Source organism: Lepus europaeus, chromosome 2 (genome assembly GCF_033115175.1).
Source record: "Lepus europaeus isolate LE1 chromosome 2, mLepTim1.pri, whole genome shotgun sequence".
Taxonomy (NCBI): Eukaryota; Metazoa; Chordata; class Mammalia; order Lagomorpha; family Leporidae; genus Lepus; species Lepus europaeus.
The window spans coordinates 95,254,072-95,266,730 of NC_084828.1; the positions used below are offsets into that span (position 1 = coordinate 95,254,072).

Genomic DNA, 12,659 nt, shown 5'->3' on the forward strand with positions numbered 1-12,659 from the left:
TTGTAATCTAGTTTCTCCCGGTAGAGGGAGGGATCTCAAGGCCGAGGGACCGACGCTGGTATTTATACCTTGGTTCAAACTCCAGCTATACCACTAGCCAGTTTTGTGATCTCCATTTCCTTTATTTGAAAAACGGGCGTAAAGACGCCCTATTGCCTAGGGTCGCTGAGAAACCTGAAGGAGTTACAATACATTCAAAGTAGGAGGAATATGTCAAATACAGGGCGACTGAGCCGGTAGTCTTTTGTTAATTAGCCTGACCTACCTTTATCCTGTATACTCAAAAACTTATTGAGCACTAAAAGCGCTCTAGGACCTCGCAGGGCTCCGGGGTGTGGCACTCACATGTGGCTTGTGGGCCTTGTCCCACGGGCCGAATCGGGACTGGTTCCGTCCAGAGGAAGCCCCGCCCGCCGCCCCCGCTCCCTCGTCAGTGATTGGCCCGGGGATCGTTCTGCCGATTCTGGTTGCCAGGATCGCTGGTAGGGGGCGGTGCTAGGCTGCGCTTGCGCATATCGAGGATGAAGCTTTCCGGTCGGGCGGGAGGAGGTGACGTCAGGCGCTGTGGCGGGCGGGTGCCTCCCCTAGCCGTGTGGACGTTTTATCTGTGGGCCTTGTTGTCACGTCACAAGTCAGCGACTGGGTCTTGGCGGTGGTGGCCGAGTCGGGGAAGGCGGCAGCGGCGGCGGCGACAGCTCTGGGGTTTGCGTCTCGGGGTGTGTCGGCCGCCGCTGCTGCTCAGGCCTGGTATGTACAGATGGCTGGTTAGGATTCTCGGCACCATTTTCCGTTTCTGCGACCGGTCAGCGCCCCCCTCCCGGGCCCTTCTGAAGAGGCGGCGCTCGAACAGGTGAGCGGAGTGGGCTGAGCGCTGGCTTGGCCGTGCCCCTCCCCCACACCGGGCCCCTCGGCGGGCACTGCGCTGACCCAGCCGCGCGGGCCCGGCGCCGCTGAAGTGGGTCTGAGAGGCGCGGGGCGCGGGTATCCTGATGACGTAGTCGCGCCCATCACGCTGCGGTGTGGGGGCGCCGCTCGTGATGGACGAAGGGGCGAGTTGTTTTTGGAGTTGGCGGGTGATGGTGGGCTCTTTAATGTTCTTGTCAGAGTCCAAGCTGGTGGCTGGCAACACATGGGATCTGGCACGTTTTGCTGCTCTTAGGCTGAAAACTAAAAATTGGAGGAGTGCTGTCTGTGCTGCGGCTCTGTCTACGAAGCACACTCCCAGCTGTCAGTTAAGGGAAGTGAGATTCGTAGCTTACCCAAAGCCCTTGTGACTGCGAGTACTGTTCTTTTAGCACCACAGACAGCAGCTGTCTTGTTCTGAAACAGCTGTCAAGCAGGGTGTGTGCGGGGGCCCCCTGGGGCGAGGGGAGGCTGGTTCTGTGCTTTAGAATTAGTGTATTAGAAAAAAAATTAGGTACCAGGTCCTTGTAAAAGTTCACTGGTCCACACCTAAAATTTGAGGGAAACAAAAAACTCTTCCAACTTAATATCTCCTTGTCTTGTCTCATAGGGTCCCACCTTCCGTAAGAATCTAGAAAATAAAGTACCGCACAAATTCTGTATACCGCCCCCCCTTTTCAGCGCTCAAGTGTAAATTTGAGTGGTTTTTTTTTTTTTTTTTTTTTAAATTAAGCTGGTCAAGGTCAAGGAAAAGTAGGGAAAAGATTGGTTTCTGGGAGCTTGAGAGAACAAGGTGGTTAATACGTGAGTCTGAGAATGCAGTCATCAATAAGTTTGATCGCATGTACTCCAGAGAGATGTGCTTCAATTTACTCCTCTTTTTGAGCTATTTGTAGGGTTAATGTGAGGATAATTTGAGAACATGTTGTAAAGTGCCTAAATTGACTTTTAATATGTATAAAAGTAGTTTATTCTACCCTAAGGGCTTTGTTCAGAATCTGGTGCAGGATAAACATTTGGTGCATACTTAATGTTAATTTCCTCACCCTTGTTCTTTTTGATGTGAATTTCTGCTAATGAGTGGGAGTTCTTTACTGCTGTTTAGGGATTCACATCCTTAATCTAAAGCTGCTCTTCTCAACATAAGCCAATTTTTAGTCAAAATGAAACCAGGTCTTGAGATGTTTAATGGCAGAATGTTATTTTCCTTGGATCTCATTCTGTTAATTTTTTTGAAGATTTATTTATTTTTGGAGAGGCAGAGCTACAGAGAGAGGGAAAGACAGAGAGAGGTCTCCCACCCTCTGGTTCACTTCCCAAATGGTCGCAATGGCTGGAGCTGTGCTGATCCAAAGCCAGGAGCCAAGAGTTCCTTCTGGGTCTCCCATACGAGTGCAGGGGCCCAAGCACTTGGGCCATCTTCCACTGCTTTCCCGGGCCATAGCAGAGAGCTGGATCGGAAGAGGAGCAGGCTATATGGGATACTGGCACTGCAGACGGAGGCTTAGCCCAGTATGTCATAGCACCAACCCCATCTATTAGTTTATAAAAATATGATTAATCATAAGGATTCAGAAAGAAGATTACTAGTATACCAAGGTATTAACATTCTTGACTTGTTGGTTTAGAAATCTTCCTGATTCCAAAGTCTTTATTGTGATGTAGTTTCCCATGATAGAAGTATAGTTAAATGTATTACCTTTTTCTAGCTAAGAACAGTCTTAAGACTGCATATGTGTCACTTGAAGTAAAACAGAGCTTTCTTTGGGGTTGTCTTTCAAAGGGAACTTATTTACTTGTTTTTAAATTATTTCTGTACAGGAAAAGAGAATAATAGGCCTAGGCCTTCCAGGTTCATCTACTAGCTGAGTGACTTCTGCCCACTTTCAAGTTTGTGCTTTAGCCTACAGATTATTACATGGTAAAGAATTGGGTTCTTTCTCAGATAGTTGAAACCATAATTCTTCAAGTGCTGAAGAACTATAGATTAGCATTCTCTTTTTATTTTAAAGGTTTGTTTTTGTATCTGAAAAGCAGAGTTACCCAAGGGGAGAAGGAAATGGAGAGGAAGATGGAGAGAGAGAGAAAGAGAGCGATAGCGATAGCTATCTTCCATCCACTGGTTTATTCCCCAAATGGCCTCAAACCCTGCTGAAGCCAGGAGCCTGGAACTCCATCTGGGTCTCCCATGTGGGTCGCGGGGCCCAAGCAGTTGAGTCATCTTCCACTTCTTTCCCAGGTGCGTTAGCAGGGACCTGGATCAAAAGTAGAATAGCGGGGACTGAAACTAGTGCACATATGGGATGCTGGCTTAACCCACAGTGCCACAACACTGGCTCTACCACATTCTCTCTCTCTCTCTCTTTTTTTTTTTTTTTAACAAATATTTTATTTTATTTTAAAAGAGTTACAGAGAGAGGTAGAGCCAGAGAGAGAGGTCTCCCATTCCACTGGTTCACTCCTCAAATGACCACAATGACCAGAGCTGAGCCGATCCAAAGCCAGGAGCCAGGAGCTTCTTCTGGGTCTCCCACGTGGGTGCAGGGGCCCAAGGACTTGGGTCATCTTCCACTGCTTTCTCGGGTCATAGCGGAGAGCTGGATTGGAAGAGGAGCAGCCAGGACTTGAACCAGCACCCATATGGGATGCTGGCGCTGCAGGCTGGGGCTTTAACCCGCTGTGCCATAGCGCCGGCCCCAACATTCTCTTTTAAAATGTTAGTTGGATCTTATTTTATGACAGAGTGGGTAGAAGAGAGGTATGTTATATGAATACTAGATTTATCTACAGAAATGGATTTGTGTGCGTTTATTCATATATACCAGTATATGCTATTTTCCTTTTCTCTTTTCAGCACTCTGTTTTCTACAGTGGACACTGATGAAATACCAGCCAAAAGACCAAGATTAGGTACTGAAAATTTTAAAAAATTAATTTTTGAAAGGAAAAATGCTTGGAATAAAATTCAAAATGTAAAAATTATGTATAAGTGGTGAAAAGTCTCTTTCCTTTTCCTTTCCTATTTAATTATCTTTTTGTTGTTAAGATTTTTATGTATTTATTTGAGAGGCAGAGTTATAGAGAGGCAGAGGCAAAGATGGAGAGAGAGAGGTCTTCCATCTACTGGTTCATTCCCCAAATGGTAGCAACAGCCAGAGATGGGCCAATCCAAAACTAGGAGTCACGAACTTCCTTCAGTGCACCCACACAGGGGCAAGGGCCCAAGGACTTGGACCATACTCTGTTTTCCCAGGCCATAGCAGAGAGCTAGATCGGAAGTGGAGCAACTGGGACTTGAACTGGTGCCTATATGGGATGCTGGCACTGCAGGTGGCAGCTTTACCCTCTATGCCACAGTCTTGCGCCCCCCCCCCCCTTTTAAAAATTTATTTATTTATTTGCAAGGCAGAGTTACAGAGAGAAGGAAAGAGAGAGAGAAAGGTCTTCCATTCCCTGGTTCACTCCTCAAATGGCCACAATGGCTGGAGCTGAGCCGATGTCCAGAGCTTTTTTCTGGGTCTTCCATATGGGTGTCAGAGCCCAAGCACCTTGGCCATCATCTACTGCTTTCCAAGGCCATCAGCAAGGAGATGGATTGGAAGAGGAGCAGGTGAGACTAGAACCAGTGTCCATGTGGGACACATGCCACAGTGCCTACCCCAGGCTGGCCCTTTTGATTATCTTTTCTAGAGGTAACCGCTGTTACCAGGGACATGAATATCATTTCAGAAAGTTTAACCAATGTGCCATTTAAAAATTCTAAATCCTTCTGTACAGAAAAGATACTATTTATTTTTGAAGAAGAAACATTGTAAAAACTCCTACAAACTGATTGATCTAATTTGTTGTTACTAATCATTTACCATAGGCTAATCCTGCGCCTAGCGGCGCTGGCACACCGGATTCTAGTCCCGGTCGGGGCGCCAGATTCTGTCCCGGTTGCCCCTCTTCCAGGCCAGCTCTCTGCTGTGGCCCTGGAGTGCAGTGGAGGATGGCCCAAGTGCTTGGGCCCTGCACCCGGATGGGAGACCAGGAGAAGCACCTGGCTCCTGCCTCGGATCAGCGCGGTGCGCCAGCTGCAGCGCGCCAGCCATGGCGGCCATTGGAGGGTGAACCAACGGCAAAAGGAAGACCTTTCTCTCTGTGTCTCTCTCTCACTGTCCACTCTGCCTGTCAAAAAAAAAAAAAAAAAAAGAAAAAAAACCTAATCATTTACCTCCATATAACTGAAAGGCTAGAAGAAAATAAAAATAGATCAAAGGTAAAGGTGCAGTGGAATACCTTAATAAGACATTCCTCTTTCTCAGAAATGATTCTGAATTTGAGTCGACCTCCAAATGTGGTATTTGAGTGTGCACATGTCTGTGTTAATATTTAAGTCCAGTGATAATTGCTAAGTATGCATTAATGCTAAGTAATGTGTTAGGTTCTACAGGAAATACAAAAATGAGTAAGGCAGGTTCTCTTTAAGGATCTGTGATTATATGTTGGAGAATAAGATGCACGTATATAGTACTAATGTCAGGGAGGACATGATGAGTAAAGTAAGAAAGGTAGTAAGAAAATCATGCCCAATTTTCAGCTGAAGGTCAATAAAGTATTATACTTTTTAGTGGTCACCTTTTACTGTGTCATCAAGGTTACCTCTTATGCTCTCATTAATATCAATCTCTGAAGCTCTTTCTCACTTTAGAAAGCACAGCGGAATTTAAGTGGTATCCTACAATATTATTAGAGTGATAACCTTGAATTATCCCAAATTCCTAAAATGAGAAACAACTCATTGGCAAACTTTGGTACTTTTATTGTAGTGTTTTGTTTTTTTTTTTTTTTTTTTTTTTGTTTAAGATTGATTTATTTGGGAGGCAGAGTTACACAGAGGGAGAGACAGAGAGAAAGGTCTTCCATCTGCTAGTTTACTCACCAAGTGGCCGCAAAGGCTGGAGCTGGGCCTGTCTGAAGCCAGGAGTCCGAAGCTTGTTCTGGTTCTTCCACGTGGGTGAAAGAGGCCCAAACACTTTGACTATCTTCCACAGCTTTCCCAGGCTGTCAGCAGAGAGCTGGATTGGAAGTGGAGCAGCCAGGGCTTTATTTATTTGAAAGGTAGAATCTGAGAGAGGTAGAGATAGAGAGGTCTTGCATCTGCTAGTTCACTCCCCAAATGACTGCAATGGCTAGAGCTGAGCCGATCTGAAGCCAGGAGCCAGGAGCTTCATCTGGTTCTCTCATGTGGGTACAAGGGCCCAAGGAGTTGGACCATCCTCCTCTGCTTTCCCAGGCAATTAGCAGGGAGCTGGATCAGAAGTGGAGCAATCAGGACAGGAAACTGGTGCCCCAATGGGATGCCAGCATCACAGATGGAGACTTGGCTACTGTGCTACAACACTGGCTTCTAGTACTTCTAACTGTGATCCAATAGCAAGTTACTTCGTGTTGCATTCTACTTGACCTAACCATAACCTCCTCCCTTTATTTTAAATTATTCCGTATCTTTCTGGAAATTAATTTTATGTCTGGAGCACTAATTGCTTTAAAATCCACCATTTCAGTTATATTTGTCTGAGGCAGAATGGATAGTGATAGTCTCTTTTTCACAAATGAATGTGTTGAAATGTCTTTAATTGGCCGGTGCCGTGGCTTAACAGGCTAACCCTCCGCCTTGCGGCGCCGGCACACCGGGTTCTAGTCCCGGTTGCCCCTCTTCCAGGCCAGCTCTCTGCTATGGCCCAGGAAGGCAGTGGAGGATGGCCCAAGTGCTTGGACCCTGCACCCGCATGGGAGACCAGGAGAAGCACCTGGCTCCTGGCTTCGGATCAGCGAGATGCGCCGTCCACAGTGGCCATTGGAGGGTGAACCAACGGCAAAAAGGAAGACCTTTCTCTCTGTCTCTCTCTCACTATCCACTCTGCCTGTAAAAAAAAAAAAAAAAAAGAGAAAGAAATGTCTTTAATTAGGAAATAGAAAGGATATCGTAGAAGACTTAAGACCAAATGTGTAGAAGTCAGAATAGGGTAGTTGTGATAAAAGGAGAAGTGGGGAAGGCACTGAAAGTTCCTCTTACTTTGTAATCCTTTTTTGGTGGCAGAAAGGGGTGAGTCTGAGATCTTCCCCCATGTCTTCTGTAGCAGAGGGATAGCCTTGTTCTGTCATGGGTGTTTAAGAGTTTCATATTTTATACTTTGCTTAGCCAAAATACAGCAGGGGGTTAGTACAGAGTTCTTCAGGGCAGCTATATTATTATCTGCCAGGTAAATAGTTAAAAACCAGTTGAGTAGATGAGAGTGCTTCCTGTAGGATTCTACCATACCTAGTGGCTACATGCTCTTTGTTGTGTAATTATGCCCTCATCAATCTAGTAACAATTTTATATATCCTAGAAAACTAACTCATGGCTTAAGAGCTGCCATTTCAGAACGTTTTTCTTGTTAATTGGTATGTGGTTTGCTAAAATGATGGCTTCGTGATTTTGTAGCATCCCCAAAATTTTACTTAGAACCAAAAAACACAATTTTGGAATTCTAATTATTCAGTTAGAATGTAATTATTTTTATACATACTTTTTTATTCCAATGATTGAAAATAGGAATTTTAATAAAAATTGATAGTTCTAAGATACAATCTCAGAGTTTATTAATATTTATTTATAGTTTGTTAATATTTTCTAGATTGCTTTATTCATCAAGTGAAAAACAGTCTCTACAATGCTGCCAGCTTATTTGGATTCCCATTCCAACTGACCACAAAGCCCATGGTAACTTCTGCTTGTAATGGAACACGGAATGTGTCCTCTTCAGAAGAGGTCAGTGTGGGATTGGGGGCCGCTGGGGCTACTGACCTTGGTACTTAATCATTAAAGTTAAATTTTCAAATATTGTCTTTTTGGGAATAGTGTTATTTTTACATTTATTTACTTGAGAGACAAAGAGAGACAGAAGCACTTTCATCTAGCAGGTGCTTGCAATGGCCAGGAAATGTTTTTATTAGCTGTGATATAAAGGCCAAGTAACTAAAGATTAAGAAATTGAACAGTTAAAAGTATTTATAGGGTCAGGCATCTGACACAGTGATTAAAATGACACCTAGGATGTCCATTTCCCATATTGTAGTGCCTGAGGTTGGGTCCTAGCTCTGGTGTTGATTCTAGTTTCCTGCAAATGTGCACCTTGGGAGGCAGCAGATGGTGGCTCAGCTAATTGGTTCCCTGCCACCCACATGGGACAATGGATTAAGTTTCTGGCTCCTGGCCCAGCCTTAGCTATTTTGGGTGTTTGAGGAGTGAACTTGTAGATGGGCAATTTCTGTGTGTCTGTTTCTCTGCCTTTCAAATAAGTAAATTTTTTTCCAAAAAAGCACTTTATAAAAGAGCCTAATATTGCATCTGCTTTTTATTTTAATTTTTATTTATTTTTTAAGATTTATTTATTTGAAAGTCAAAGTTACAGAGAGAGGGAGAGAGACAGATCTTCCAAGTGCTAGTTCACTTTCTAATTGGCTGCAAATACCAGATCTGGTCCAGTCCAAAGTCTGTCTGTCTGTCTGTCTCTCTTTCTCTCTCTCTGTGTGGGTGTATGGCTCTGCCTTTCAAATAAATAATTAAATCTTTAAAAAAAAAAAAATAGAGTTCCAGAGAGAGGTAGAGACACAGAGAGAGAGGTCTTCCATCTGCTGGTTCACTCTTCAAAAGGCCTCAACAGCTGGAGCTGAGGCAATCTGAAGTCAGGAGCCAGGATCTCCTTCCAGGTCTCCCACACAGGTTCAGTGGCCCAAGCACTTGGGTCATCTTCCACTGCTTTCCCAGGCCATAGCAGGAAGCTGCATCAAAAATGGAGCAGCCAGGGCTTCAACTGGCGCCCATATGGGATGCAGGTGCTGCAGGCTGGGGCTTCAACTTGCTGTGGCATAGTGCCAGCCCCAGAATTTTTTTTTTTAATCATTTTACAAGTTTGATAAATTATACCTTTGGTCTTAATGGTGGTATCTCTTCTGTGAACTACCTGAGAAAATAATGTTAATACAGTGATCTTTTCATATTAGAAATTGGTTTAAATTGCAAAATTTAGATGCCACAGAAGTGATTGTTTAATTTTCAGGTATTTTCAGGCTCTTCATCTTGTGAACTGACAGGTTCTGGATCCTGGAACAACATGCTGAAACTGGGTGAGGTGGTTAAAGATATTTCTGTGTTCCTCTACTGCCTTCTGGCTGTTTTCCTCTAAGTTTTGAGATGGTGAAAGAAAAACACTGATCTTGGGTTAGGATTAGTGTGTTCTCTACCGTTATAGATAATTTTGCAAAGAGTTTTCTTTCAGAATTGTTGTCTTTGAATTTATTGTATGTTTTCTATTTATATTATCAGTGTCCTTAATGACTTAGGTAAGGTTTATTCTTTAACATATTTCCTGACAGGTTACTCTATTCTAGGCGTTGTATGTATTAGGAACAACAGAATGATAAAACCTTGTCCCTTCCCTTGAGGATTTCATCATCTTTCGGAGCAGCCTCAGGTTCTCAGTTCTCACAGTTTTATGATGTAGGGACTTTTGTATCTGCATTAGACCCTGAAATTGAATTGTAATTATTGTGCATACTGTACAAAATGGTATGGTAAAGAACAGTCGAAGATGCCAGAGTTTAGAGAAATTATTGTGATGTCTTACAGGTAGGCTTATAAAATTTGAGAGGAAGAGGAGGAAGTTAGGGAAAGTGAATCAAAGGGGAGGAAGCTAGGGCAATGATAAATACCTTAGAGTTAAGTATCTCAGGTGCTGGAGAAAAGAGCAAGAGAAAAGGCACATCCCTGTGCCAGATGATCTAGTTCCAAAGGGCTTGAAATGAGGATGATATTTCTTTGAAGACTTTTATTTCATTTAAAAAGCTAGTGTAAATTGAATTTTGTAATCTATTCATATGTTTGGGTATTTAAATGTTTAAAATTGCTTGTCATTACAATTGACCTGTGAGGGATGGTAAGTACATCTTGTGACCGAGGTGCCAGTGGATATTTTGTGGGCTTATGGAGACTAGTCAGAGAATCAGGATTTGTAGGACAGGTTTCTTCACTAACCATCTCTCACCTGAAATGCTTGTGGACTAGATATTTTTGTGAATTCAGACATTTTCAAATTTAGATAAATTATGTTTATTGAATATTACTTTATAAACCTATTGGAATCTGGAGTAGAGTTCTATAATCAAGCATGAATATTTCTGTAATTCAGTATTAGTCACCCTGGGAATAAACAAAGACTAGCTTTACATGGGTGCAAGTCAGATTTAATAAAACCAATGAATTTGTGTCAGTTTAGGTTTTCATTGCAGCTGACCGATGGAGTTTTCAGCTCCAAAACTCTGTGTCCTGGAGTCCTCAGGGACTCCAAAGCCGCTGCAGTCATTTCTCCTGCAGAGAGCGTGGCTGATGAAGTCTGACTGTCTTCTTGAATTATAGTAATTGTCTTATAATTATTGGAAGCATATAGTAAATTGTAACTTGTGGCTGGTTGTCTTGAGAAGAAACATAATTTGAACTATTTACTTAGATCAATTAGTTTATAGAGAGTTTGTAATTTTGAGTTCTTCAGGGCCTCTTGTCAGTCTCACCAAGCAAAACTAAAAAAACTTGCTGTGAATTTTGTTAATGACCATCTGAGATCAAAGACAAACTAAGCTAATTGCTTTCCTTTAACTTTTGCAAAATTTGTGCTGGGTGCCTGTGTTTATTAATATTTTTTTTTAAAAGAAACTTAGTTCTATAATGTAGATTGCTCACAGATTTTCTTTCAGAATGTAGGTTGTTCACCGATGTTTTTGTCTTTTCTTCCACAATTACAAATGCATTTTTAAAATAGGTAATAAATCTCCTAATGGAATAAGTGACTATCCAAAGATCAGAGTGACGGTAACCCGAGATCAGCCACGCAGAGTTCTGCCTTCCTTTGGGTAGGTGTTAAATTCTGGCTTTTTGTAAATGGAAACAGCATTTGTTAGGTGCACACCCTTGCTAGGTAGGCATTTTCACTTTAGTTCTATTATGTGATCTTGTTACGTAAGTACTTTTGAATTCAGTAACTTGCTGAAGATCATGTAGCTACTGAGAGACTGGAGCCCAGGTGTGTGTTACCTTCTCTACCATAGTAAATACTCATAGCGTGATCTGATTTTGAATACCTTTTTTGAGAAAACTGTCGCTGAGTTTCTTCTAAATTTTTAAAAAATATATATATATAGAAAAATACAGAAATCATATGTATAGCCTGATAGATTTTCATACACTGAACATAGTTTTCTCCTTCTTTCTGTATTCTTTTTTTTTTTAAATTAAAAAAAAATTTTTTTTTATTTTTGACAGGCAGAGTGGACAGTGAGAGACAGAGAGAAAGGTCTTCCTTTGCTGTTGGTTAACCCCCCAATGGCCGCCGTGGCCGGCATACCGCGCTAATCAGAAGCCAGGAGCCAGGTGCTTCTCCTGGTCTCCCATGTGGGTGCAGGGCCCAAGGACTTGGGCCATCCTCCACTGCCTTCCCGGGCCATAGCAGAGAGCTGGCCTGGAAGAGGGGCAACCGGGATAGAATCCGGCACCCCAACCGGGACTAGAACCCGGTGTGCCAGCGCCGCAAGGCGGAGGATTAGCCTGTTAAGCCATGGCGCCGGCCTTTTTTTTTTAATTTTTAAAAAATTTTTTTTATTTTTGACAGGCAGAGTGGACAGTGAGAGAGAGACAGAGAGAAAGGTCTTCCTTTGCCGTTGGTTAACCCCCCAATGGCCGCCGTGGCCGGCATACCGCGCTAATCCGAAGGCAGGAGCCAGGTGCTTCCCCTGGTCTCCCATGCGGGTGCAGGGCCCAAGGACTTGGGCCATCCTCCACTGCACTCCCGGGCCATAGCAGAGAGCTGGCCTGAAAGAGGGGCAACCGGGACAGAATCTGGTGCCCCGGCCGGGACTAGAACCTGGTGTGCCGGCGCTGCAGGCAGAGGATTAGCATATTGAGCCGTGGCGCCCGCCGGCCCTTTTTTCTGTATTCTTATTCTAGAGTTTCCATTTGCCTAGATGTTAGACCTTTAAATTTGATCTAATTTTTCTACATATTTTCATTCTCATTTTCTGTTCTTCTTGTTCTTTTGGTTATTTTTTGAAAAGATTTATTTATTTATTTGAAAGGCAGAGTGTCAGAGAGAGAAAGAGGTACCTTCCACCTACTATTTCAGTCCCCAAATGGCTGCAGCAGTCATGGCTGGGCCACGTTGAAGTTAGGAGCCAGGAACTCCATCTGGATTTCCCACATAGGTTGCTTTAAAAAAATTATTACTGTTTTGCTGGTTATTTTGGGCTGTCTCGTTTTCAAGTTGAAAGAGTTCCCCTAACCTCCAGTCCCTATGTTTTTTTCCTTCTCCAAGCAACTTATTATTATAGGATGATATATAATATCTTATGTCTTTTTTTTTTAAAGATTTTATTTATTTATTTGACAGGTAGAATTATAGACAGAGAGAGAGAGAGAGAGAGAGAAAGAGAGAAAGGTCTTCCTTCTGTTGGTTCACTCTCCAAATGGCCCCAATGGCTGGAGCTGCACCAATCCGAAGCCAGGAGCCAGGTACTTCTTCCTGGTCTCCCATGCAGGTGCAAGGGCCCAAGCACTTGGGCCATCTTCTGCTATCGCAGGCCACAGCAGAAAGCTGGACTGGAAGAGGAGCAGCCGGGACTAGAACCGGTGGCCATATGGGATGCCTCCACTGCACATGGAGGATTAACCTAGTGCGTCA

The 12,659-nt window shown here is 43.4% G+C and overlaps 1 protein-coding gene across 7 annotated transcripts in view; it reads left to right on the top strand.

Annotated features, from left to right (window-relative positions):
• Positions 1–596: 596 nt before the first annotated feature.
• Positions 597–12,659, top strand: part of SENP2 (SUMO specific peptidase 2) — a 49,985-nt gene continuing 37,922 nt past the window's right edge. Inside the window, exons 1-6 of one of the 7 annotated variants that reach the window (XM_062210956.1) lie at positions 771–850; positions 2,916–3,142; positions 3,758–3,813; positions 7,569–7,702; positions 8,994–9,060; positions 10,749–10,839. In XM_062210956.1, coding sequence (XP_062066940.1) covers positions 7,652–7,702; positions 8,994–9,060; positions 10,749–10,839 — 209 coding nt within the window. In that variant the 5' untranslated portion in view covers positions 771–850; positions 2,916–3,142; positions 3,758–3,813; positions 7,569–7,651. Of the gene's footprint in view, positions 851–2,915; positions 3,143–3,757; positions 3,814–7,568; positions 7,703–8,993; positions 9,061–10,748; positions 10,840–12,659 lie in introns of those variants that run through there. The other 6 variants (XM_062210966.1, XM_062210943.1, XM_062210937.1 and 3 more) reach the window with 6 other exon arrangements.